The sequence below is a fragment of the Nyctibius grandis genome, chromosome 31 (assembly GCF_013368605.1).
Source record: "Nyctibius grandis isolate bNycGra1 chromosome 31, bNycGra1.pri, whole genome shotgun sequence".
NCBI lineage: Eukaryota > Metazoa > Chordata > Aves > Nyctibiiformes > Nyctibiidae > Nyctibius > Nyctibius grandis.
In genome coordinates, this window is record NC_090688.1 from 4,745,728 (window position 1) to 4,769,712 (window position 23,985).

Sequence of the window (23,985 nt, forward strand, 5' to 3'; positions counted from 1 at the left end):
TGTTGTTCGGGGGGGGGGGGGGACACAACGTGACATACCCCGGTACCCCGAGTGCACGGCACGGCCCCCGGCACCCTGGGCACCCCTAGACACCCCCCGCACCCCAAATATCCACACACACCCCCCCGCACCCCAGATACCCCCGCACCCTGAGCACCCATAAACACCCCCCGCACCCCAAATATCCATACACACCCCCCTGCACCGCCCCTGGCACCCTGAGCACCCACAGACACCCCCCGCACCCCAAATACCCCTATACACCCCCCTGCACCGCCGCCTGCACCCCAAATACCCCTGCACCGCCCCATGCACCCCCCTGCACCCACGGACCACCCCTCTGCACCCTGAGCACCCACATACACCCCCCTGCACCCCCGCACTGCCCCCTGCACCCCACATACCCCTATACACCCCCCTGCACCACCCCGGGCACCCTGAGCACCCACAGACCCCCCCCTACACACCCCTCTGCACCCCAAATCCTCACGCTCTGCCCCAACACCCACACAGCACCCTCCAGCACCCACGCGCTGTCCCCCCCCCCGCACCCTAAATACCCCCGCAGCCCCCCCTTCGCACCCCAAGCACCACCCTCCCGCACCCAAACACCCCCAGGCTGCCCACAGCACCCCCGGGCCGGCCGCCTCCCGCCCCACACACCCCAGCGCCCCATAGCACCCCAAACGCTCCTGCGCCCCCCAAGTGCTCTGGGTGCCCCCCCCCAAACTCCGGGGGACGCTCAGGGACGCGCAGCCGGGGGCATCCCCCCAGCTGGGCACGAGGGAGCCCCGGGCACGCGGGGAGGGTCCCGGTGTGGGGCAGAGCGGGGCGGGAGGGCGTTGGGGGGCTGAGCCCCCCGAGACGGCGTCACCGGGGGCCGGGCACGGGGCAGCGCAACGGTTAAAGCGCGGGAGGCGGCGAGGAAGAGGAAACCGGGGCAGGAACCGGGACAGGGAAAGGCCCAGGGCCGGGGCCAGCAGCGCGGCCAGGACGTGCCGGGAGCCCCCCGGAGCCCCCCGGAGCCCCCCGGAGCCGTGGGAGCGGGACGAGCCCCGGGGACGGGCACCGGCTGGCGCGGGGTGTCACCGCACGAGGTGACCACGATGGAGAAGGCAAGTGGGGTGTCCAGTGGGACGGGCGCTGCCAGGGGCTGGACCCGCGTTGGCCGGGGGCCTCCTCGTGCCCCCCACGGGCGCCCACCGGCCGCAGGCAGCCCCGGTGCCGGTGCCAGGCTCCTGGCGCGGCGGTGCTGGGTCCTGCCCAGCCCTGGCTCCGGGGAGCGGGGCGAGGTGCCACGGCCGGCGGCTGGTGGCCAAAACTCGCCCCCACCCCAGCAAATCCCAGCGGGTGCCACCCCCTGAGACCCCCAGTGCCAGACGGGCCCAGCAGACACCCCTGGTACCCGCAGCCCCCGCAGCTCCCGCCGGGCGAGGAGGAGGATGAGGAAGAGGATGATGACGACGAGGACATGGCGGGGGACACCGAGGGCATCCTGCGCTACGAGGAGCGCATCGCCGGGCTGCTGGCCACGGTGGCCCGGCTGCACCGGAGAGCCGAGCGGCTGCAGCACCACGCGGGCAGGTACCGGCACGTGGCGGCCACGGGGCACCGGGGGGTTGCCACCGCCCAGCCCCCTCCATCTCTGGCCTTCGCCACCCTGCAGGGAGGATGAGGAGGGCCGGGAGGGCACCGCCAGCCTCCCCGCTGCCAGCCCGCGGCCCCGGCGCCTTGATGGCACCACCAGTGGTCTGGAAGGTGGGTGTGCCGTGCTGTGCCATGCTGTGCCAGGCCGTGCCAGGCCGTGCCTGCCACAGGGACCTGACCCCGGCCGCGCTCCCTCTCCCCAGCCCACGGCCCCGACCTCTTCGCCGACCTGCAGCACGCCGTGAGCTCGCTGGAACGCGCCGTCTTCTCCCGGCACCGGCGGGCGCCGGCTCAGCCCGTGCCCGACGAGGAGTGGGCGCGGGCGGCCAAGGTGAGCCACGCCAGCGTGCTCAGCCCAGACGCCAAGGCGATGGGCACCGGCTGACCGACCCCATATCCCCAGAGCCTGGAGGAGCTGGACCGGACACCGGGCTGGGCCGGGAGGGCGACCGGCCGCCGGGAGGAGGGAGCGGGCGAGGGGCTGCTGGCGGAGGAGGCGGCGGCGGCGGCGGCGAGGAATGTGGCCCTGCGGGCGGCCGTGGGGCGCCGGGACGAGGAGCTGAGCCGGGCCACGGCCTCGCTGCGGGCGCTGTGGGGGGAGCGTGACCGGCTGCGGTGCAAGGTGGGTGCCGGGGGCACGGCGAGCGGGGGGGGCACTGCCCTGGGGCACCCCCCAGGGCTCAGCCCGGTGCTCGGTGCAGGTGCGGGACCTGCGGGAGGCTCTGGCCAGGCTGGAGGAGCCGGGGGGCTCCGGCGGTGACACCCCCGGGCTCGGCAGCCCCCCGGAGCTGGGGGAGCCCCAGGTGAGTGCGGGGCTGCGGCACGGAGCGGGGCTCAGCGGCGGGACCCCGGCCCCGCACCGCGCCGGGCTCTGCCTGTCCCCTCCGCAGCCCCAGCCCCGCGACGGTGCTCAGCCCCACGGCGCTCAGCCCCCCCTCTCCCCCCAGCCCTCGGGGGGGGCCAGCCTGGAGCAGGAGCAGCGGGTGCAGCAGCTGCAGGGGTGAGTTCCCCCCCCCTACCCACCCCACCAGCCCCAGGGGCTGCCGAGCCCTCGCCGGTGGGGAAACTGAGGCACGGCGCCGGGTGCCGGCGGTGCCCAGGTGCCTGGGGAGGCTGCAGGAGGTGAACCGGGAGCTGGCGGCCGCGCTGCAGGAGTGCAAGAGCGACGCGGAGCGGCTCAGCATGGTGCTGAGCCAGCACGAGTCCCGCGGCACCGCGCTGCGCCTGGCGCTGCGCTGCAGGTGGGCACGGGGGCGCGGGGGGGGGGGCACTGCCCGCGGTGCCACGCTGAGCCCCTCTGCCTGCAGCGAGCGCTGCGGGGGGGCCTACGCCGCCCTCCTCGAGCTGGTGCGGGCAAAGCCGGGCAGGGAGCAGGATGGTGCCTGTGGCGGTGAGTGCCAGGCTGGGGGGTGCTGGGGGGTGGGGGGTGCTGGGGGGGGTCAGGGAGGGTGCTGGGGGGGTGCTCGGGGGGTGAGGGGGTGCAGGAGGGTGCAGGGGGGGATAGAGGGGGGCAGAGTGGGATGCGGGAGGGGCACTGGAGGGGGGTCAGGAGGATGTTGGGGGGCACAGGGATGCCCAGGGGCGCTGGGGAGATGGTTACGGATATGGGCGGGTGCAGGAAGGGTGCTGGGGGACCCCGGTGCCCAGCACAGCCCCTGTGGGCACGTCCTGGCGCAGGATGCCTGCCTGACCGCTGCCCACCCGTGCCCAGGGGTGCCAGGGGAGCAGCACCCCGGGCACGGGCGGGGGTCCGGCCCCACGGCGACGGAGGGGCCGCAGCAAGTGGAGCCGGACGGGCACGAGGAGAGCGGCGACAGCGGCTGCCCCGGGGTGCAGAGGTACCGGGGGGGGCAGGGGGGGTGACGCTGGGTGAGGGGCTGAGCTGTCCCCGTGCCCACCCGCCCGCGTCCCCGCAGCATGGAGGAGGAGGCCCTGCGCGAGCACATCCGCCGGCTGCGCGCGGAGCAGGCGGCCGTGGAGGGGTCCCTGCGCGACGCCCCGGCACCCCCCCACGCCGGCACCCACCGCGGCGAGGCCGCCCGCGCCCGGGCCGAGCGGGCGCTGCGGGATGCCAGGGCTCTGCTGCCCGGCTGGAGGCGGCCGGAGAAAGCGGAGCTGCTGCGGGACTTGGCGATGCTCAAGGTGAGATGAGGGGGGGCAGACCCCTGGGTCCCCCCCGGCTCTCCGCAGGGCCCGTGCCTCAGTTTCCCCTGCCCTGCCAGGAGGCCATGGGCGACCTGAAGACGCGGCTGCAGCTGGCGGAGAGGGAGAAGCGGGGTCTGGAGGTGCTGGGGGCCGGGCAGGGGCCGCGGGAGGCTGCCCTGCGCCTGGTGCTCCAGCACCTGGAGCGGGAGCGGGACGGGGGGCCCAGCTCCCCCCCCAGCCCCCCCCAGCAGCTCCAGCAGCAGCGAGGAGGTAAGGACGGCCCCGAGCGCCCCGCGGGGACCCTCCCCAGGGGTGGCACCCACACCCAGCCTCTGCAGGACACCCAAACCGCCCGGGTGGGAGCGGCGGCTCCCCGGCACCCTCCGGACCCGGAGAGGATGGGGGAAGAGCTGCTCCGCGCCCTGGCCCGGTAAGAGACCTCACCAGTGTGCCACGGGGAGCCACAGGGAGCCATGCCGGTGGCGGGCAGCATGCCGGGGGACTGGCTGCCATGCGGGTGGGTGTCCCCAGGGCAGAGGAGCTGCAGGCCCGGGCGCAGGCGCTGGTGCTGTCCCTGGAGCGGAGCAGTGCCGCCAGCCGCGCGCAGCAGGCGCGGTGCGTCGCCCTCACCGCCGACTCCTTCCACGCTCACAGGTGGGCACGAGGCGCCCGCTACACCCCCACCCCGCACACCCCAAACCCACGCTCCCGCCCCGCCCCGGTGCATGGTCCCTCCTGCCCACGTGGTCCCTGCAGTCCCCTCGGTGCCATGGTGCCCCGGTGTGATGCTGAGCGTGGCGCCATGGTGCTGTGCCCCCGGTGCGATGCCAAGCGCGATGCTGTGCCTCCGGTGCGATGCTGAGCATGGTCCCCTCGGTGCCCCGGTGCGATGCCGAGCATGGTGCCGTGCCCCCAGTGCAATGCTGAGCACGGTGCCCGTGGTGCCCCAGTGTGGTGCTGAGCGTGGTCCCCTTGGTGCCATGCCCCCGGTGCGATGCCAGGCGCGGTGCCGTGCCCCCAGTGTGATGCTGAGCATGGTCCCCTCGGTGCCATGCCCCTGGTGCGATGCCAAGCGCGGTGCCATGCCCCCGGTGCGATGCTGAGCGCGGTGCCCTCGGTGCCGTGCCCCTGGTGCGGTGCTGAGCGTGGCCCCCGCAGCGCGCTGGCCCTGGCGTACCGCGGCGCCCGGCGCAAGCAGGCGGCCCAGCTGCGGCGGCTGGAGGCGCAGGCCGGTGCCCTGCGCAGGCAGCTGGCCCGGCGGGCACAGGCGCTGGCCCGCAGGCTGCACACCCTGGAGCAGGCGACGGCCGGCAGCGAGACCTGCATCTAGGGACCCCCCTGGCACCGCCGAGACGCCCCGTGCCGGGAGGTGCCGGCTGAACCCCGGGGAGAATAAACCAGCGACGCTCACGGCTCTGCCAGCCCCGCGTGGTTGGGGTTGGGGGGCATGCTCGGGGCGGGGGGCACACTCGGGCAGCCGGACCCCCAGCTCGGCTCCTGGCAGCGGGGCCGGGGACAAAGGCCGTCCCCTCCCCGGCGCAGATGAAGCCGTTTCGTTATCCCCGACGCGGGATCAAAGGTGACGGCGGTGGCCGAGGCGGCCGCGGCCCCATGAATATTCAGGGGGGAAGGGGAGCAGTGACCCTGCGCCGGGGGCATCGCGGGGGGGGGCCTGGCAGCGGGGCTGTGCCAGGGGGGGCTGGATGTGGCAGCCTGGACCCCAGCACGACGGGGCGCTTGGATAGCGGGAGGGGGCTGAGCGTGGGTGTGGAGGGGGATGCGCAGGGCTGGGGGGCAGCCGGGGCGCGCACACGCTGCAGGGTGGGAGGGGAAACTGAGGCACGGAGCTATTGATAGGCTAAAAGGAGCCCCGAGCCTCCCCGGAGAGACCCCGCGGCGGAGTTCAAGGCTCCGTGGGTCGATACCCAGAGCCGTGGTGATGGCGAGGGCAGCGAGGGGGACGCCCGCTCCCAGCCCCTGGCCCTGCCCGCATCCCCGGGGCCAGGCTCCGGTGGGGACCCCGGCTCGTGGGGGGGTCCCGGTGGCGTGGAGGGGCTGACCCGCAGGTTGAAGGTCAGGGCCCTGCGCTCAGACCCCTTTTCAGATTCAAATGGGCTCCTGGGGGCTTTGTGCGGGGTCAGGCTCCGCCGAGAGCCCCGTGAAAGGGCCGGGGGGGCCGGGGGGGCTCAGCCCTGGGTGCTGCGAGGAGGGGGAGGGCAGGAGGGATGCCCCGTCACCCCCACCCTGGCTAGAGGGGTCCCCCCGCCACGTCCCACTGACCCCAGGGCCTGACCAGTTCCCCCCAGGGGCACCAGCGGGGACGGGGTCCCCAAGGCTGCGCTGTCCCCACCATGCCCAGGGGAGCGCGGTGACGCCGCTGCTGCCCATCCCCGCACCGGATCCGGGTCCGACACCGAGCCCAGAACCTTCCCCGAGCCCGGCGGGCGCCTCTGCCGTGCCCGGACCCTTCCCGGGGGCGTCGGGGCGGCACGAAACGCGCCGGCAGCTCCCGGGGGCCCTTTTGTGCGGCGGAGTCAGCGGAGCAGCGCGAGGAAGGAGGAATTCCTCCGGAGATCAAACGCCTTCGCCCACTGGACACCGACGTCAAAACAAACGCGGCCCCCGCCGCGGGGCCGGGGCAGAAGATCCAATTTCCTCCTTTGTTCCCGGATTATTATTTTTTGCAGGGGGCGAGGAGGAGGCGGGGGAGCGGCAGGGAAAGGGCCATAAATCACGGCCTGCCAGAGGAGAAAGGAGAACCGGGGCCGGCTGCAGGTGGGGGGGACCCCCCTGCCCGCACTGGGGTCACCCCGAGCCCCTTCCCCTCTGTCGCTCCCCGACCGCGGCAGCCCTGCGGCATCGGCCCCTCGCCGGGCACCTCGGCACGGCCGCAGTAGCGGGTACCCGGTGAGCAGAGAACCCTCCCGCCAGGAGGAAATGGAGGTTGTATTTATGGCCGGAGCCGTAACCCATCCACCGCGCCCCATCTCCGGGCTTCGCTTTGCCTTTCCTCTAACGCCCATGGAGACGAGTGGGTCGGGAATGCCAAGGACGGTGGCACGAGGTGCCGCCAAGGTCCCGGCAGCGCTCGGTCCCAGCCCGTCCCCACAGCGTGGGCATCACTGGCTGCTCCACTCAGCATCAGCATCCTCGCCCGGCCCGAGCTGGGACCTCGGCGTGGGGTCCCCCCAAGGGGGACAGGGGTGTGTGGGGGGCACCCAGCCCACCTGCAGCCCAGCTCCGCGCCCTGCCCGATGGACTTTGCCCCCAAGGTGAAAGGTGCGATGCCGGGAGACACCGGGGCCGCTGAGGCACGGCCAGGAGTTTGGCCCCCGGGTGAAAGGCGAAGGCGGGCGATACCGCGGGGCTGCTCCCGGGTCAAGCACCTTTCCGCACAGTTTATTCCTCCGTTAATGATTACCAGGGCAGCCGCAGGCACCCACCGCCGGCACCCCGGCCCGGCCGACGAGCTCCTACGGGTCCGACCTGATGAACCACATTACAAACCGATTTCACGGGGCCGCATCCAGCCCTTCACCCCGTCCCAGGGGCTGCGCAGGGCGGTGGTACCCGAGGGAACCCCGGGTACCGCAGGAGCACCCCTGGCACAGCCGCGGCCTCGTGCTGTTTGCGGTAATTAAAGCTCCCGCCGGGGCTGTTGGCAAGAGGAGGGCATCGCCGGTGCTGGCAGCTTGGCCACGGGCCAGCCGTGGGGCATCGCTCCCCATCGCTCCCCATCGCCCCACCGCAGCCCCCGCAGCCCCGACCGGTGTCACGCCGCACCGCGCCGCGGCGGCCGAGCTCTGCCCGTGCGTGGCAGGGCTGCAGCGGGGCTCGGTGCCCGTCCCCGAGGGGACCCCAGAGCTCGGTGGTGAATCTGCCCGTTGCCGCACCCTGCGGCTTAGAGGTCACTTTGTGGGGGGGGGACAAGGACCGCAGCCGTAACCGCAGCCGTAACCGCAGCCCGCGGCGTGGCCTGGCCCCGCACGCCGGGTCCCGGTGCAGCCCCCCCGGGGCGAGGTGCTGAGCACTCCCGGGGCCACCGAAGGGCTCCGGTCCCCAAAGCGGGGGGTGACCAGAGGGGGGTCACATCCAGCCACCTCCGCTGCTGCCAACCCACGGCATCGCCCTGCCCGTACCCGGCCCCGCACCGGGGCCGTGCCCGCCTCCGTCACAACCGGTACCACCGGCCCACGGAGCCGCCCAGCCCCTGCCGTGCCCAGCCCCGGTACCGACCCGCCCTGCCCTGCCCGCTCCGGTGCGGTGTTGCCCGCCCCGTCCCCCCGCTCCCGGCCCGGCGGGGGGCGGCGGGGGCGGCCCGGTGCGGCGGGGCCGGGGCCGGGGCCGGGGCAGGACCCGGCGAGCGGAAGGGGAGGAGGACGGGGAGGAGCATCCAGGGCGGCCACCGCGGCAGCGGCTGAACTTTGCTCTTTCGCGGGAGGCGGGGAGAGCCCCGGGGCTCGGCGGAGCCGGTCCCGCCGGAGCCGGACCCGGAGCGGGCTGCATGCAGCGGCGGCGGCGGCGGGGCCCGTAGGGGCGAGGGCGGGCCGGGGCAGCGCCGCCTCCTCTTCCTCCTCCTCCTCCTCCTCCTCTGCCGGTGCCGCGGAGCCACCGGGGGCGGGCAGCGGCGGCGGCCCCCGCATGCGGCCGAGCCCCGGGGCGGCCGCCGCGCCCCGCGGGGGGATGCGCCGAGCCCCGCTGCCGCCGCCGCAAAGTTTCCGCGGGGCCCCCCCGTTAACGGGGGAGGAGGGAGCCCTGGGATAGAGGAGGAGGGGGGAGAAAACAACAACAACAGGAAAAAAAAAACAACCCCTAAAACCCCCCCAAAGCGGCCGCCCGCCCCCCCCGAACTTGCTCAACTCGTTCCGGGAGGCGCCGGGCGCCGCGGACCGGGCGCCGCTCCATGCGGCGGCGGGGCCGGCGCTGAGCCCCGGGGCCGCGGAGCCATGGCCATGGTGGCCGGCGGCTGGGGCGAGCCCAACGGCGGCGGCGGCGGCGGCGGCGGGGAGGAGGCGGCGTCCCCGGCGGGCGGCGGCAGCGACGCGGAGCACGGCGAGGAGGAGCGGGCCGGGGCGGCGGTGGACTGCGTGGTGTGCGGGGACAAGTCCAGCGGGAAGCACTACGGGGTGTTCACCTGCGAGGGCTGCAAGAGCTTCTTCAAGCGCAGCATCCGCAGGAACCTCAGCTACACCTGCAGGTAGGGGCTGGGGGGGACCGGGGGGGGTCAGCCCTGGCACGGCTGCGGCTCGGAGGGGGGCCCCCGGGGTGGCTTCCCCGGTGCGGGTCCCCGGCGTGGCTCTGCGGTGGCCCCGGTGCAGCTCTGCGCTGGCCCTGCCGTGGCTGCGCACTGGCCCCGCTGCAGCGCTGTGGGGGCCCCGATGCAGCTGCACGGGGTCCCCTGGCGTGGCACGGTGTCCCCCGGCGAGGCACAGTGTCCCCCGGCGTGGCACAGGGTCCCTCGGTGCAGTACGGGGTCCCCCGGTGTGGCACAGTGTCCCCCAGCATGGCACAGGGTCCCCCAGCGTGGCACAGGGTCCCTCCGTGCTCTTCACCCCCCCATCCATAGCCCCGCTGCCTGGCACATCCCCAGCCCCCGAGGGATGGAGGGATGGATGGATGGATGGAGGGATGGATGGATGCCCTGGCCACCTCGTCCCCGGGGCCGTAGGGCACAGCCGGTGTCCGGGTCCTCGTCATCGCCCGCCTCTGCTCCGGCATTAATTCCCGTTCCAGGCTGATGCCTGCAAACGCGCCGTGGCCGTGAGTCACTTCGGTCACGGCCGCTCTCCCCGGAGGCAGCACCAGTGCGGCACCGGGTATAATTTTAACCGGAGGTGTCACCAGCCCGGCGTGCCGTGGGCGCGGAGCCGGTGAGACGCTGCTGAGCCGGAGGCTGCGGCCCCCGCGCCCCGGTGGATCCGGGCCCCCCGGCAGGACCAGGACCCGACCCCAGCGAAGTTTGGAGCTGCAAATAACTCTGGAGTTTCTGCTGGGCTCGAGGCGAGCCGCGGGCTGGCCGGCACGTCCCGGGGAGCCCCGGCTCTGGGCTGCTCCCCGAGGGGCGAAGGTGGATATAGGGGCTCGCTCGCACGTCTGGATCCACACACAAGCGCTTCCAGCAGCGTTTGCTGAGCCAGGGAGGGTGCTGCGAGGGTGGCACCCGCATGCTGGCCGTGGGCACCCCGCAGCCGCGCCGGAGCAGGGCACCCTGCCTCCGCACCCCGCTCTCTCCCCGCCCGAGGGGGGCCGGCTGCTTCGAGCTGCGTCTCGCGGCGCCGAGAGGCCGCGGGGAGGGAAGGGCCAGCGCTGCTCCTGCGGCACGAGCCGTCTCCGAGCCGCCTTGCTCTCGTTTGGGCGGCCTAGATTCGGCCTCCCCCGTGCACAGCATCTCCTCTCCTGGCAGCTCCCGGCACCGGCGCTGCCGGGGCCTGGCTGACGTCAGCCGAGCCGCTCGTGGCCGTGGAGCTGCCGGCGTGGGGCAGGGTTCAGCTGCCGTCACCCCCGGTCCTGCAGCGTCCTCCCGCCGCGGATGCAGCGTGTGCATCGCCCCCGGCCCTGCCTCAGTTTCCCCATCTGAGCAGCGGGATCTTACCAGCAGACTGAGCCGAGCGGCTGCTCGGGATTGATGGTGTGAAGCCGGGGGATACACGGGGCTTGTGAGAAATTCCTGGAGCGAAGGACAGGCCGGATCGGGGCTCCCCAGAGAGGGACGGACGCTGCGGCCCAGATGCCGCTGAGGTGCGGGGGTGATGGAGGGGCTTGAGCAGCCAAGATTTTACCCTGCGCTTGTCCCTGGGCACCTACTGCAGGTGTTTGGGGGGTTTTTTCTCCCCCTTTGTGCTGGCAAATGATTCGGTGCAATAGGAAAACAGTTGGTTTTAGGGAGTAAGTGGTGGAGGGGCCGGGAACAATTCCCCCGGTATCTGCTTTGTTCGAGGAGTCAAACGCAGCATCAAGCCAAGATTGCTCTCATTTGAATATTAAAAGTGACTTGGATTCAGTTTAGTTCTTGCACTAAATAATTACATGTTCTAATTACATAATTAGCACAGTATACGCCTTTTGTGTTCTCACACTTTCCCAGGTCGCTGCAGCCTCTCGGTTGGGAAACTTGCTCTGAGCCGCTGGCGGGAGCCGAGAGGATTTTTAAGGGTTTTCCTAGTGCTGGGGCCGGTGCCCCGAGGCCACGGTGAGGGTCAGCCAGGCCCTGGCCGGGCGGTTTGGCTGCGGCGCTGAGAGCTTTGCCTGATGAAGATGTAACCTGACGTTTTGATCCGCTATCGCTTTTCTCCTCTGCCGGAATCACTTTTTTATCAGCGACACGTTTGCGGACGTGCGGGAGCGCGGTGGGGATGTTCGGGGTGAATTAATGCCGGCTGGAGCGCGGGGGGAGCCCCTGCCGCTCGCCTCTGGGGCCGTGTAGGGACGAGGAGACTCGTGTCGGGATTCCCAGGCAGAGCCGAGCTGCTGCCGGACGCTGACGCGACCTGGCCCTGCTGCTTTCTCTGCCCTAACCTTGATTTCTTATTTTTATTTCTTATTTTTTACCGGTAACCCCCGTTCGCCGCCACAGCCTTCGGGTGGGAAGCGAGCGCCCGGTGTCACCCGTGCCCCGCCGCATCCCTCGGCCGCGCGCACACGTAGCCCTGGGGGATCAGGGCTGGGGGGGTCGGACGCTCATGGTGCCCATCGGGGACGTGTCTCGGAGCCTGTCCCAGCACCTCGCTCCCCGCGGTGCCGCGGGAGCAGCGGTCGGTGCTGGTGTTGGTGGTGCCCTGGTGCGTGGCTGCCCGGTGCCCGCGGCTCCTTGCCCGCGGCAGGACTCCCATCACAGTGTCCAAGGTTGCCTGGGGGGAAACATCCCTCCAGCCAGTGCAGACCCCACTCCGCCGCTGCCCCCCCCTGCCATGTGCCGGGACACAGGGGATCGCTCCCCGGCACCCGTCCCTTAGTGTCCCCGAGGACGGGAGCCCCGGGGGTCTCTCCAGCTTTCTGCCAGCCCCTGGGCATCACTGGCAGTGCCAGCCAGCAGCCCTTGCTGCGGGCAATCACTGTTTCCATAGCATCTGGGTGCAGCCCGGAGCGCCGGCGTCTGCGTGGCACAGCCGGGCACCGGCGTGGTGGAGGGGCCACGCTCGGAGGCGAAGGGCTTTGCCCGAGGGAGGTGGGGAGGTGGGTGGCAGGGACCCATCGCCTCGCTCCTCCCTGGCACCTCACCTTGCCCGGTCCTGCCCGCAGGTCCAACCGCGACTGCCAGATCGACCAGCACCACCGCAACCAATGCCAGTACTGCCGCCTGAAGAAGTGCTTCCGCGTGGGCATGAGGAAGGAAGGTAAGGCCGGTGCCACGGGGATGGGGACAGTTCCCGGGGGTCCCGGTGAACCCCAGTGCCACGGGGATGGGGATGGTTCCCGGGGGGTCCTGGTGAACCCCAGTGCCATGGGGATGGTTCCCATGGGGTCCTGGTGCTGCTGTCACCCACTCTGGTCCCACTGCAGCCGGGCGCTCTCCCACCTCTCCGGGAACCCTGGTTGCATCAACCCCCCCCCCCCCATTTCCCCCCCCCCTTTTTTTGTCTCCTTGAGCGGCCCTGGGCGCCGGCAGCAGGTGGTGTTTGTTTGGAAAAGCCGGAGCCTCGAGCTGATAAGGTGACACACCTGGAGCCAGGTCGGCCCCGGTGCCCCGGGCATGGCAGAGGTCGGCTGGGAAGGGCCAGAGCCCTACAAATCCCCTGCTTGTCCCCATCGCCCGGGGGTGACAACCCCGACTGCTTCCCAGGCTGCTGCAAATGAAGGGTTTAGCCCAAAATCTCAAATCCCCCCTGGCAGGACGGGGGGGCTGAACCCAGGTGGGGATGGAGGTGCCAGGGACGGTGCCAGGGCTGCTTGGGGGCAGGTGGCACCAATGCAGGGAAGGATCCTGGGAGCAGGACAGTAATTCCCTCCTTTCCCGAGGAGTCGAGATGGCGTTATTGCCACTTAGCATGATTTAGAGCTCTCATTTAAGTGGCTCGTGAACAGCCCATAAATTAATTACCAGGGACTGAGCAAATAGTGGGTGCTAATGGCGGGGGGGGGGGGGGGGTGTGCAGCTGAGAAATGGCCCCTTCCCCGAACGCAATTAGGAGGGGGGAGTGCCCCGGGGTTAACGACGCTCCCAAGATGGACGTTTTGTTTGCAAATAAATGATTGCTGCCACGTGATGACCTTGGGTAGCCGGCGGGCACGCGATGACCTTGGGTAGCGATGGCCTTGGGTAGCTGCAGCTGGCGCAGCGGGGCCGTGGTGCCGGTGTGGCACCCGGTGTGGCACGGCGTGGCCGGAGCCGTGGCCTTTCCCAGGCCCTTGCAGAGGAGGAGGTGGCACGGCGTGGCCGGAGCCGTGGCCAAGCCTGGGAACCGCCGGTGCATCACCGGGATGAACAGCTCAGTGGTGGCACCACCTCCCTCTCCTCCAGCCCGTTGTGCCCCGGGGTGGCAGGTTCCTCCCTGCTGGGGATGCCGGGAGCATCCTCATCCTCCGTGGGGCATCCCGTGTGCCCCCCAGGAGCGGGCCGGGGGCTGCAGGAGCAGGCAGCCACCTCCCCTCCCCTCTCCTCTCCCCTCCAGCCGTGCAGCGGGGTCGGATCCCCCCCAGCCACTCCAGCACCAGCCCCAACCCCATGCCCAGCGGCGAGTACTTCAACGGGCAGCCGGTGTCGGAGCTGATCTCGCAGCTGCTGCGGGCCGAGCCCTACCCGGCCGCCCGCTACGGCTCGCAGTACGCGCAGCAGGGCAGCGTCATGGGCATCGACAACATCTGCGAGCTGGCCGCCCGCCTCCTCTTCAGCACCGTGGAGTGGGCCCGTAACATCCCCTTCTTCCCCGAGCTGCCCGTCTCCGACCAGGTGGCCCTGCTGCGGCTCAGCTGGAGCGAGCTCTTCGTCCTCAACGCGGCGCAGTCGGCGCTGCCGCTGCACATGGCCCCGCTGCTGGCCGCCGCCGGCTTCCACGCCTCCCCCATGTCGGCCGACCGCGTCGTCTCCTTCATGGACCAGATCCGCATCTTCCAGGATCAGGTGGAGAAGCTCAACCGGCTCCAGGTGGACTCGGCCGAGTACAGCTGCCTCAAAGCCATCGCGCTCTTCACGCCGGGTAGGTCGGGGCGCCGGCCCCGTCTCCGTCCCACGGAGCCCTGAGCCCTCGGGGAGAACCTGCCCCCCGTTTCCCTCGGGATTTGGGGTCCAGGGAGCATCGTGTGGCTCTTGGGGTGGGGGGGTGGCAGAGGGTCCTCGTGCCCTGGTGCTTCTCCACTGTGGTTTGGAGCATCCCAGCTTGTCCATTTGGGCTGAGCTTCCCCGGGGTGGTGGGGATGGGACCTGCAGTAAGACAAATGTGCCCCGGGGGGGTCTTGGGGGGTCACTCGGTCCCTCTGTGCTCATCCCATGCCGCAGGGACACACTGCAGCAGCCCTTTGCAGGTGGCAGAGGGTCCTTGTGCCCCCACGCTTCTCCACCGTGGTTTGGAGCATCCCGGCTCGTCCGTCTGGGCTGAGCTTCCCCGGGGCGGTGGGGAGGGGACCTGCAGTGGGGCAAACACCGGGGGGGTCTTGGGGGGTCCCTCTGTGCTCATCCCGTGCCGCAGGGACACACTGCAGCAGCCAGAGCATCCCCGAGCCATGGTCTCACCGCGGCATCCCTGGAGGAGCGGGGCAGTGGGGGGCTCGCTGGGGGTATCATGGGGGTCTCCAGCCACTGACCCCCTCCCTCCCCTCTCCCCCGCAGACGCCTGCGGGCTCTCGGACGCGGCGCACGTGGAGGGGCTGCAGGAGAAGGCGCAGGTGGCCCTGACGGAGTACGTGCGGGCGCAGTACCCGGCGCAGCCCCAGCGCTTCGGGCGGCTCCTGCTGCGCCTGCCCGCCCTGCGCGCCGTGCCCGCCGCCCTCATCTCCCAGCTCTTCTTCATGAGGCTCGTGGGGAAGACGCCCATCGAGACACTAATCAGGGACATGCTGCTGTCCGGGAGCACCTTCAACTGGCCCTACGGGACGGGGCAGTAGGGGACGGAGCCACCCCCCCCATCCCCCTGCCCAGGGACACCACGGATTCACGGTGCCATCCCCGGGGAGCCCCGAACTGTGCCGGCCCCCCCCAGCCCCGCAGCCATCCGTCCGCCGCAGCCCCCTCCCAAAGCAGGGTGGTCGCGGTGTTGTCCCAAACCCAAAGGTACCGGCCGTGCCGCCGCTGTCGGACACCGAACTCTCCCGTACCCCCGGGGAGTGGGGCTCACACCGCCCCGGTCCCCCCTGGGGACCTTGGAGCATCCCCAGATCCAGCCTCGAGGACTGAAGCGCTGAGCTTGGAGCAGCCCCTTTTTTTGGGGGGGGGGGACACGGGGCTTGTCCGTGCCTGGGCCCAGCCCCCTGCCCTGATCTTCCCCCTGAAGCATCATCACCACGGTCGGGGCACAGGGGAGAGGATGAGGGGGTACCCAGGAGGCGATGGGGGTACCCAGGAGGAGATGGGGGTACCCGGGAGGTGATGGGGGTACCCGAGGGGGTACCCAGGAGGTGACGGGGGTACCCGGGAGGTGATGGGGGTACCCAGGGGGGTACCTAGGAGGTGATGGGGGTACCCAGGCAGCTGTGCACCACAGAGGGTGCAAACCAAATGGTCCTTTTTTTTTTTTTTTTTTGGGTGCTGCACAGCACCCAGCCCTTCCCCGCTGCCTCGCTGGGTGCTTTGTCCCCTCCCCAGAGCCAGCACTCACCCCCGTCCCCACACCAGGGGACATGGGTGCCAGCACCCCCCCTCCACGCTCGCTCTGGTCCTGTGCCTCATTATTTTTGTTTTTCAAGCCAATTGTGGGGAAAAGGAAGACTTTGGGGGGGAGGAAACCCCCAAAAGATCCAGCTGATGATGGAGGAAGGGACAGATGGGGGGGGCAGAGGGACCTCGGAGGGATGGGGGACGCCCCAGGCTCTGCTTCTCAGGGGTACCCACCGTGCAACGAGACGGAGGCAGGATTTGGCCGGGGATTTGTCATTTAGATTGATTCAGTGAAAAAAAAGAAAAATATAATCCTTGTTCAATGATACTAAACAAATTAACTGAAGTTAATAAAAAAAGATGTTTGTTACACTGGCGGGGACGTGCTGGGGGCAGGGAAGGGGGCTCGTCCTGCAGCAATGCTGGAACCCACCCCGGGGTGATGGGGGGAAGGAGCAGAGTGGGTGATAGGGTCCCCCCCAAAAAAAATTAAGCCCCAAAGCACCTAAAAGTGGATTTTTCTGGAAATTCTGGGGATTGAGGGACCCCCCGAGTGATGTTCTTCAACCCAGGGGTCCCTTGGGACTAAATCCTGTCACGGGGGGAGAAGGGGATCAGTGGGGTGAAGGGGAGCAGGAGCCAGCACGGAGGGGTGTGCCTGGTTTTTGGGGAGAAACGAGGGGGATTTGGGGTTTGCTGCCCCCAATGTGAGGAGTTTGGGGGTTCCAAGGTGAGGGGCTTGAGACAGGGGGGGTCCCGCCGGAGGTACCGCTCCCCATTCACTCCAGCCCCCTCTTTAAAATCAATAGATACAGTTTATTTACTTAAAAAAGAAAACAAAAATGACACAGTTTCAGCCAGTTCCTTATAAAACATCCCCCCCCCCCACCCAGGGCTGCTCCCCACAAGGCAGCCCCAGCCTGGGGGGGCTGTGGGGCTCTGACCCCCCTCCCTGGGTGCCCGGCCGAGGGATGCTCAGCTCTGAACATCCCCACACATTAGTACCCCGGCCCTGGTGCCAGCAGGGCCAGCAGACCCCCCCCACATGGCTTTACAGCAGCAGGGGGGGGGTCCCACGGCCCCTGGCATGGCAGGGGAGGCGGGAGCACCACGGCCCTTGGCACCGACAGCACGCGGGGGCTTTGGCTCTTGGGGTTGGGGGTGTTTTTTTATACAAACAAAGGTACAAAACGCACCAAAGTCTCTGGAGGGGGCAGGTGGGGAGGGGGGAGCCCCTCGTGCCCATCCTGCCCTGGTGAGGGGTGGCGGGGCACAGGCTACCCCCGCACCTTGTCGTAGTCGCTCACCATCCTCTTGATGTGGAAGAGTTTGTTGCGCAGGGTTTTGGTCTCCAGCTTCTTGGTCTGGTAGTCGGGGCTCTGCAAGGCAGTGGGGGGGGGCTGAGCCGTGGGAGGGGGCTGCGGGGGGCACAGGGGCATCGCCCCAACCTCCCCCCCCCCCCCCTGCTGCAAACAGGGACCCCCCACTCACCCGCTTTAGGTCCTTCAGCCTGTTGTACTCCTCTGCGACGTCCTGCGGAGGGAAGGGGAGGTTTGGGGGGGGGGGGTCACAACCGGCACCATGGCAGGGGACATGAGGGTGGGTGGCCCATGGGGACCAGCAGTGACCTGCACCCCGTGGCACCCCTGATGCCCCACAGCAGCCATCCCCTCCTGCCCTATAGTGTCCCTGGTACCCCACAGCATCCCTGATGCTCTGCAGTGTCCCCAACGCCCTGCGGCATCCCCGGTGCCCCACAGCATCAATCCCTGATGCCCCATAGCACCCCAATGCCCTGCAGCATCCCCAGTGCCCCACAGCATCCACGATGCCCCACAGCATCAATCCCTGATGCCCCGCAGCACCCCAGTGCCCCACAGCATCCATCCCCCATGTCCCAGAGACCCCGATACCCCACAGCATCCATCCCCGATGCCCCGCAGCACCCCAATGCCCCACAGCATCCATCCCCCATGTCCCAGAGACCCCGATACCCCACAGCATCCATCCCCGATGCCCCACAGCACCCCAATGCCCCACAGCATCCATCCCCGATGCCCCACAGCATCCATCCCTGATGACCTGCAGCATCTTGATGCCCCACAGCATCCACCCCCGATGCCCTGGAGTACCCTGATGCCCTGCAGCATCCCAGTAGCCCCGCAGTGTCCCCATGTCTCCCCGGGAGCCCTGACCTGGTACTGGGGACTGTCCTCGGCCACGCTGTCGAGCTGTTTGCTGAGCAGGTTGAGGCGGTCGTTGACGCTGTCCATCTCGGCGCAGAGCTGCTTGTAGCGCCTCAGGTCGGTGTCGAACTCCTGCTTGTACCTCTGGCGGGTGCCGTCCGAGGAGATGGGGGGGTAGAGGCTGCGGGAGAGGGGCACGGTCAGCCCCCCGAGGGGCAGCCTGGGGAGCTGGGGGGGGCTCCCAGGGGTCCCCTCTCACCTGGCCCACTGGTCCTGGTCCCGCTCGTCGCCGGACTCCACAGCCGTGGTGTAGTCGGTCTCGTACTGCGACTCGTCCAGCTCGGGGTTGCGGCGGCGGCGGCGGCCGCGGCGGGCGGGGGGCTTGGGGGGCTGCTCCCGCGCCTTCTCCTCCGCGGGGCTGGGGCTGCCCGCCCGGTCCGGCTGGTCGCTGCGAGGGACACGGGGACGTCACCCAGGGATGGGTGTCCCAGGACCTGCCCCCCCCCACCCCAGCCCTACCACCCCCTGCCCGGCCACTCACCCCCGGCTGCTGTAGGTCCCGGTGGGGTAATACCCGTTTTGGGGGGCGTAGGTGTAGGAGGGGGGGCTGTAGGGTGGTGCCGTGATGGGGCTCGTCGGCTTCTCCGAGTAGGCGAGCGTGGCCGTCTCGTCCTGCACGCTCGCCCCGTCCGCCACGTTCTTCACCTGGGGCGGGGAGAGGGGCTCAGCCGTGGGACCGGGGCGGTGGGGACGGACACACAGCTTGGGGGGGGCCTGGCACCCGCTCTGCACCCCCAGGGTGACACCCCCAGGCTTTGCCAGGGCTGTGTGTTCACCCCATCCAGCATCGTCCCCCCGGACCCTCGCTGCTGCCCCGAGGGTGCCCCAAGGAGGACGTGGGGCTGGAGGGACAGACATCCGTCCGTCCGTCCCTGCCTCCCCCTTCCTTCCTGGCCTTTGTGGCTGTTTGTGCCGGAAGGGACCGTGGCCCTGGGGACGTCAGCTCCGAGCTTCCTCCAGCACTTCCCCCCCTGATTAACGAGGACACGGTTAATTGGGGGGCCGCTCCTGGCCCTGCTCTACCTGATGGGGCCACCAGGTGAGGTGGCCACTGGTGGCCACCAGCGTGGGGACAGCCATGTCCCCGTGCCACGCCGAGGCAGCGGCGCCCGGCGGCTCACACCTGCTCGAAGGTCACCCGTTATCTCGGTCCCGGCCATAAACAGGGAACAAGGTGTCCCCAGGAGGGTTTCACACCCCGGCACCTCCCCACGGCGGGGGGATGTGTGACCCCCACGCCGCTGGGATGGGGGGCACCGGGCAGAGCGGGGACCCCCCGCAGGGCAGGTGAGGGGGGAGCCTGGGGTCCTGCCCCCCGCAGCCGCCCGGGCCCCCCGCGGGCCAGGAAATGCTTCACCAGGGAGGGACCGGAACGAAAATAAATAAACCAGAACAAAGGTATTGCTGCAGAGTGAAAAACAAACACCGAGCTACCGGCACGGCGGGGCGCAGGCACCGCAGCGAGGGGGGGCAGCGCCCGGCACCCCCCGGCCTCACGGGGATGGGGACGGTGACAGGGACAGGGCGGCCCCCGCGCACGCAGCGGCCTGTCCCGGCTCCCACGGGGGCCCGGGCAGCCCCTCGGCACGGCAGCACCCCCAGAGCCATGTGCCAGGGCAGGGGGGGGTGTTCAGAGGCTCTGTGCCCCCCCGGGATGCTGCAGACTTCCCGCACCAGCTCCTGCGGGGACACCAGCTCCTGGGGCCAGGCGGGCACCGGCATGGCCACGGGGGCTGAGCCGCGGCGAGGGGCTCCCCGGCACCCCCCACCCAAGGGACAAGGGCTCATTCAGAGCCCCAGCGGTGCCAGTTTGGTGGCTGCAAAGGCCCTGGCTCCCGTGGTGGCAGCGGGGTGGCCCGGCCCCACGGAGCCCAGTTAATCATTGCCAAGACCGAAACCAATCGGTGCGGACGGTCACGCCGGCGTCCCCAGGCACGGGGACAGCACACGGAGCCTCCTGGCACCCGGCCCATCAGATCCCACCCTGTTTGTCGTCCAGGGGGAACGGTACCGGCTAGGGGGGAACGGGGTGACAGGGAGGGACCCGGCGAGCGCCGGGCACAGCGTCGCACCGGCGGCGATAACCGGGAGCCGCGGTGCGCAAACACGGCGGGACCAGGCACCGGGGGTGGCACAAGCCGGGCACAAAGAGGCTCCTGGCACAAAGCCCTGGCTTGGGAGAGGGGCACAGCACAGGCTCTGCTCACCCCAGTGCTGCCTTCATCACGCTCAGCCCCGATGACGAAGGGCAGGCAGGGAGGATGCTCGGGGAGATGCAGGGGGAGCCCCCCCCGCCCCAGCCCCGGGCACCCACTGGCACCCCCAGCCCAGGCTCCGACTCACCCACTCCTCCACGTTGGGCCCCTCCTGGACCACGGGCACCTTGTCCCAGTAGATGTTGGGTTTCCCGTACTTCCAGATCTTGCTCCGCGTCTTGTGAGCGAAGAAGCAGATGAGGCAGAGGAGGATGACGATGAGGAACCCGCAGACGATGGCCACGGCCTGGAGGGGCGGAGGGAGGGGGCTCTCAGGGTGGGGGGCTGCGAAGACCCCATCGGGGGGTCCGGGCACCCCACACCTCCCTGGGCTGAGCAGGAGTTGCTCCCCTCATCCCCAAATCCTCCCAGTGTTGGACCCCCACCACAGCGGGGGGAGAGTGGCAGGGGACCCCCGTGCTGGGCAGAAGGACAGAGCCCCTCAGGGGTTCGAGAGCTTTTGGGGGGTGGATTTTCACCCTCGGGGAGCAGCAGGGAGCTGGCACCCTCCGGCACCTCTGTGCAGCACCCCGACCCCGCTGCCGGCTCGGCCACGCGCCGGACCCCGCACCGCGCAGCCCGGGTGGTTTCCCACGAGCCAGACCCCCGCGGCTGCCCCGCCACCGGGGCTGGGCGAGGACGGATGAGGCCCCGCTTGGCCTCTGCCCGGAGCAGCGGGGTGCCCCAGCTCCCCCCGCCCGCTCCCGGCGCAGGAATGCGGCACAGCCGGACGGGAACCGGCAGCACCGGTCCCAGCCCAGGTGCCACGCAGGATCCCCGCCGGCCCCAGCCGAAACCGGGGCGCAGGGACCTTGTTTTTCAAGGCTCTCACTGCCCCACTGACCCACCGGGCTGGCAGCACCACGGGCGCTCGGGGAGAGCTGGCACCCTGACCCCGCACCCACCCTGCCACACACAGCCTGTCCCAGCCTCGCTCAAACACTTTTACAACCGGGGAGACCAAAGTACCAGATACCAGGTTCTGCACCGCGACGGCAGCCCGTCCCCTCCCCGAAACTCCCCGGCGCGGGCAGCCGGTTCCTCCCGCAGCCCCGGTTCCTCCCGCAGCCCCCAGCTCGCCCTGGCAAGCAGCTGGGCTGGGATCTGGCACCAGCAGCCACCCCTCACCCTCCGCGGCCACGAAACGGTGACCGGTACCACCAAACCCACCAAACCCCCCAGCTGGGGACCCGTGCCAAGGGCAGGACGCCCGGTCACCGGTGCTCTCCCTCCCGCGCCGCCCTGGCTCACGCTGGACGCGGAGCGAGGGGTTTGCGTGGCTCCAAGAGGGGGGGTCTGGCCGGAGCTGGGCGCACCCTCACCTCCTGGGGGTCCACGGTGCAGTAGTGGTAGATGTACTGGTTCATGTAGGTGCTGCCATACATCTGGCTGCACATGGTCAGCAGGGGGTTGTAGTAGTAGCTGCCGGTCATCTGCGCCTGGGGGTTGACCCCCACGATGTAGACGATGGAGGCGATGAGCATGACGAAGGCCAGCACGGCGCACACCACGATCACCACCAGGTAGAAGCGCCGCGAGCGGGAGCCGCTCGATTTGCTGACGCTGGCGACGAAGAGCCCCAGCTGGGCCAGGAAGCAGAGCACGGCCATGGCGATCATGAAGCTGTTGGCCGCCCGCGGGTTGGTGACGCCGCCGTAGTAGCCCCCGTAGCCCCCGTAGCCGTAGCCGTAGCCGTAGTTCAACCCGCTGCCGTAGTAGCCGGAGCCGTAGAAGCCCCCCAGCCCGTTGCCATAAGCCCCCCCCAAGCCGTAGCCGTACTCCCAGGCCAGGGTGGAGGCCACGCAGGCGAAGATGGCGATGCAGAGGAGGATGACGATGGCCTCCAGGATCCTCACCACGCCGGGTGGCGACGTCCACTTGTAGAAGTGCTGCGGCGCGTCCTCGATGTAGTAGGAGCCCGGCGGGGGCGAGCGGGCGTCGTAGGCGTAGCCGTAATCACCCGTGGGGGGTCCGTAGCCTGTGGGGGGGCCGTCGTAGGACTTCTTGCCGAACATGGTGGCGGTGGGGTCCGGCGCGGGTGGGCGGCGATGGAGACCCTGGCAGGGAGAGGGACGGAGCCGTCGGGAGGTGCCGGCACCGGCGCCGCGGCCTTGCGAGGCGGCACTGCCGGGTTTCTACGTCTCCACACGCCCGTCAGGGACTTTGGTCCCCGTCACCAGCCCGACGGCATCGTCAACAACCGCCTGCCCGTGCCCAACGCCACGCCACCGGAGTCACCGCCGCTCACGGGGAAACTGAGGCACGGGGAGGAGAAGTGACTCACCGAGCATCTCCCAGCGAAAGCTGCCAGGTCGCACCCCAGCCCTGCCCCGCGCACAAGACCCTGCCACGCTGGCCCCCCCACCCCCCCCCCCACACCACCGGAATGAATTGGATTGTTTAAATTCTAATTAAACCAGCAAACCTCTTACCCGAGGCTGGCGCTAACCCCGGGGGCTCCTCCGTAAGCAGATCGGGCTGGATTAAAAAAATAACAACAACACTAACACGGGGCACGCTGGGAACCCCGGCGAAAGCTGCAAAGAGGTTTTAAAAAATGTGGGTGTTCTAAAAAAAATCGATGCAGAGCCCCCCCCCACCCAGAGACCCCCCGAGGTGAAGCCCCCCCGGCCCGCAGCGGGGAGGAACCCGAACCCTCGGGGGAAACCCAACGCGGCCGCCCGGTGCCAGGGCCCAGCGGGCAGGATCGGGCCCCCGGGGTGAGGGTGGGGGGGGGGTGGCACCCTGTGACCCGCAGCAAGGGTGGGCACCGGGGCTCTGGGGTGCAGCCGCCGTCCTGGAGGTGCCCGCGGGGGTCCGGGGCAGCCCCTCCGCGGGGTGTCCAAGCCAAAACACCCCTTCAGGGGGTCCCAGTCCCTCAACCCACCCCCCCTGCAAACCCCACACCCACCGACCCCGGTCGGGGCGGCGCCTCCGCCACCGGGGATTAACCCCCGGGGCCGCGGTCTGACCCCCCCGCCCCACCGAGGACCCCTCCCGGCGCGGGGCTGGGGAGTCCCGGGCTCCCGGAGCCGTACCGGGGGCGCGGCGACCCGGAGCACTCCAATGCCGGAGGGGAGGACACGGGACCGGGGGCTCCGGGGGTCCCCACCCCGCTGCGGGGGCACCGGGTGGGCAGAGAGACCCCCGGCCCCGCTGCCCCGGGAGGAGCCGCCGCCTCTCGCCTTCCACCCGCCGGGGCTGCGGCTGCGGGAGCCCCCGGTGCCGGTGGGGATCCCGGTGCCACTGGGGAACCTGGTACCGGTGGGGACCCCGGTACCGGTGCGGATCCCTGTACTGGTGGGGACCCCCGAGGGGATCCCGGTACTGGCGGGGATCGCGGTGCCGGTAGGGACCCCGGTACCGGTGGGGAGCTCGGTGGGGTCCGCGAGTCGCACCGGGGCGGCGGGGAAGGACGGACCCCCGTGCACAGCGGGGCGTGGGGACCCCCGGGCGCGCCCTCCCGTACCGGGAGCTCGCTGGCCCCCCGCTACCGGTGCCGGTACCGGTACCGGGGGGTCCCGTCCGCCGCGGAGCCACTCACCTGCCCGCGCCTCCGCCTCTTTGTTCACCTTAAAATGGCAGCCGGGAGCGGCGGCGGCGGCTGGAGACCGGCCCCGGCCCGGCCCCGGTTTCCGCCTCCGGGGAGGGGTGGGATGGGGCGGGGGGGGGGAGCCCCGGGGCCGCCCCCGCTGCCGCCGCCGCCGCCGCTCTCAGCGCCGCAGCCCGGGCGGCTCCGTCCCGGCGGCCCCGGAGGGAGCGGGTGGGGGGGACACACGACCCCGGTTGGGGTCCCGCCGCTCCCGGGGTCCCTCCGGGCTTTGGGGTAGGGGCTCTGTGTGTGTCCCCGTTGTTTTCCTGGGGTCGGGGGTACCGGGGCTGCCGGGACCCGGCGGGGGGGGTGCTCCGGGGTGCGCGGTGAGACCCCCCCCAAAATATCACCGTG

At 70.5% G+C, this 23,985-nt stretch overlaps 3 protein-coding genes across 5 annotated transcripts; 2 read left to right on the plus strand and 1 right to left on the minus strand.

Annotated features, from left to right (window-relative positions):
* The first annotated feature begins 954 nt into the window (after positions 1 to 954).
* Positions 955 to 5,202, plus strand: USHBP1 (USH1 protein network component harmonin binding protein 1). Its single transcript, XM_068420701.1, is given in 15 exon segments — positions 955 to 1,115; positions 1,412 to 1,584; positions 1,667 to 1,758; positions 1,851 to 1,978; positions 2,051 to 2,269; positions 2,349 to 2,450; positions 2,595 to 2,647; positions 2,748 to 3,037; positions 3,359 to 3,485; positions 3,564 to 3,789; positions 3,870 to 4,010; positions 4,012 to 4,062; positions 4,131 to 4,222; positions 4,324 to 4,446; positions 4,951 to 5,202. Coding segments are annotated over 15 exon segments (1,998 nt in total). The 5' UTR covers positions 955 to 1,106; the 3' UTR covers positions 5,123 to 5,202.
* A 3,037-nt stretch (positions 5,203 to 8,239) lies between these two features.
* NR2F6 (nuclear receptor subfamily 2 group F member 6) lies at positions 8,240 to 15,908 on the plus strand. The gene is made up of 4 exons (XM_068420544.1): positions 8,240 to 8,989; positions 12,031 to 12,125; positions 13,401 to 13,925; positions 14,555 to 15,908. The coding sequence occupies exons 1-4, from the start codon at positions 8,739 to 8,741 to the stop codon at positions 14,827 to 14,829; spliced, it is 1,146 nt and encodes a 381-aa protein (XP_068276645.1). The 5' UTR covers positions 8,240 to 8,738; the 3' UTR covers positions 14,830 to 15,908.
* Positions 15,909 to 16,388: 480 nt separating this feature from the next.
* OCLN (occludin) lies at positions 16,389 to 23,610 on the minus strand. 3 transcript variants are annotated; one of them, XM_068420646.1, is made up of 9 exons: positions 23,584 to 23,610; positions 22,472 to 22,517; positions 21,362 to 22,096; positions 20,128 to 20,286; positions 18,266 to 18,429; positions 17,984 to 18,172; positions 17,734 to 17,905; positions 17,030 to 17,071; positions 16,389 to 16,917 (listed from the first exon to the last, which is right to left on the minus strand). In XM_068420646.1, the coding sequence occupies exons 3-9, from the start codon at positions 22,052 to 22,054 to the stop codon at positions 16,816 to 16,818; spliced, it is 1,521 nt and encodes a 506-aa protein (XP_068276747.1). In that variant the 5' UTR covers positions 22,055 to 22,096; positions 22,472 to 22,517; positions 23,584 to 23,610; the 3' UTR covers positions 16,389 to 16,815. The 3 variants fall into 3 exon arrangements, with proteins under 3 accessions (XP_068276747.1, XP_068276749.1, XP_068276748.1); XM_068420648.1 differs by lacking the exon at positions 22,472 to 22,517 and having other exon boundaries at positions 23,584 to 23,597; XM_068420647.1 differs by lacking the exon at positions 23,584 to 23,610 and having other exon boundaries at positions 22,472 to 22,549.
* Positions 23,611 to 23,985: the final 375 nt, after the last annotated feature.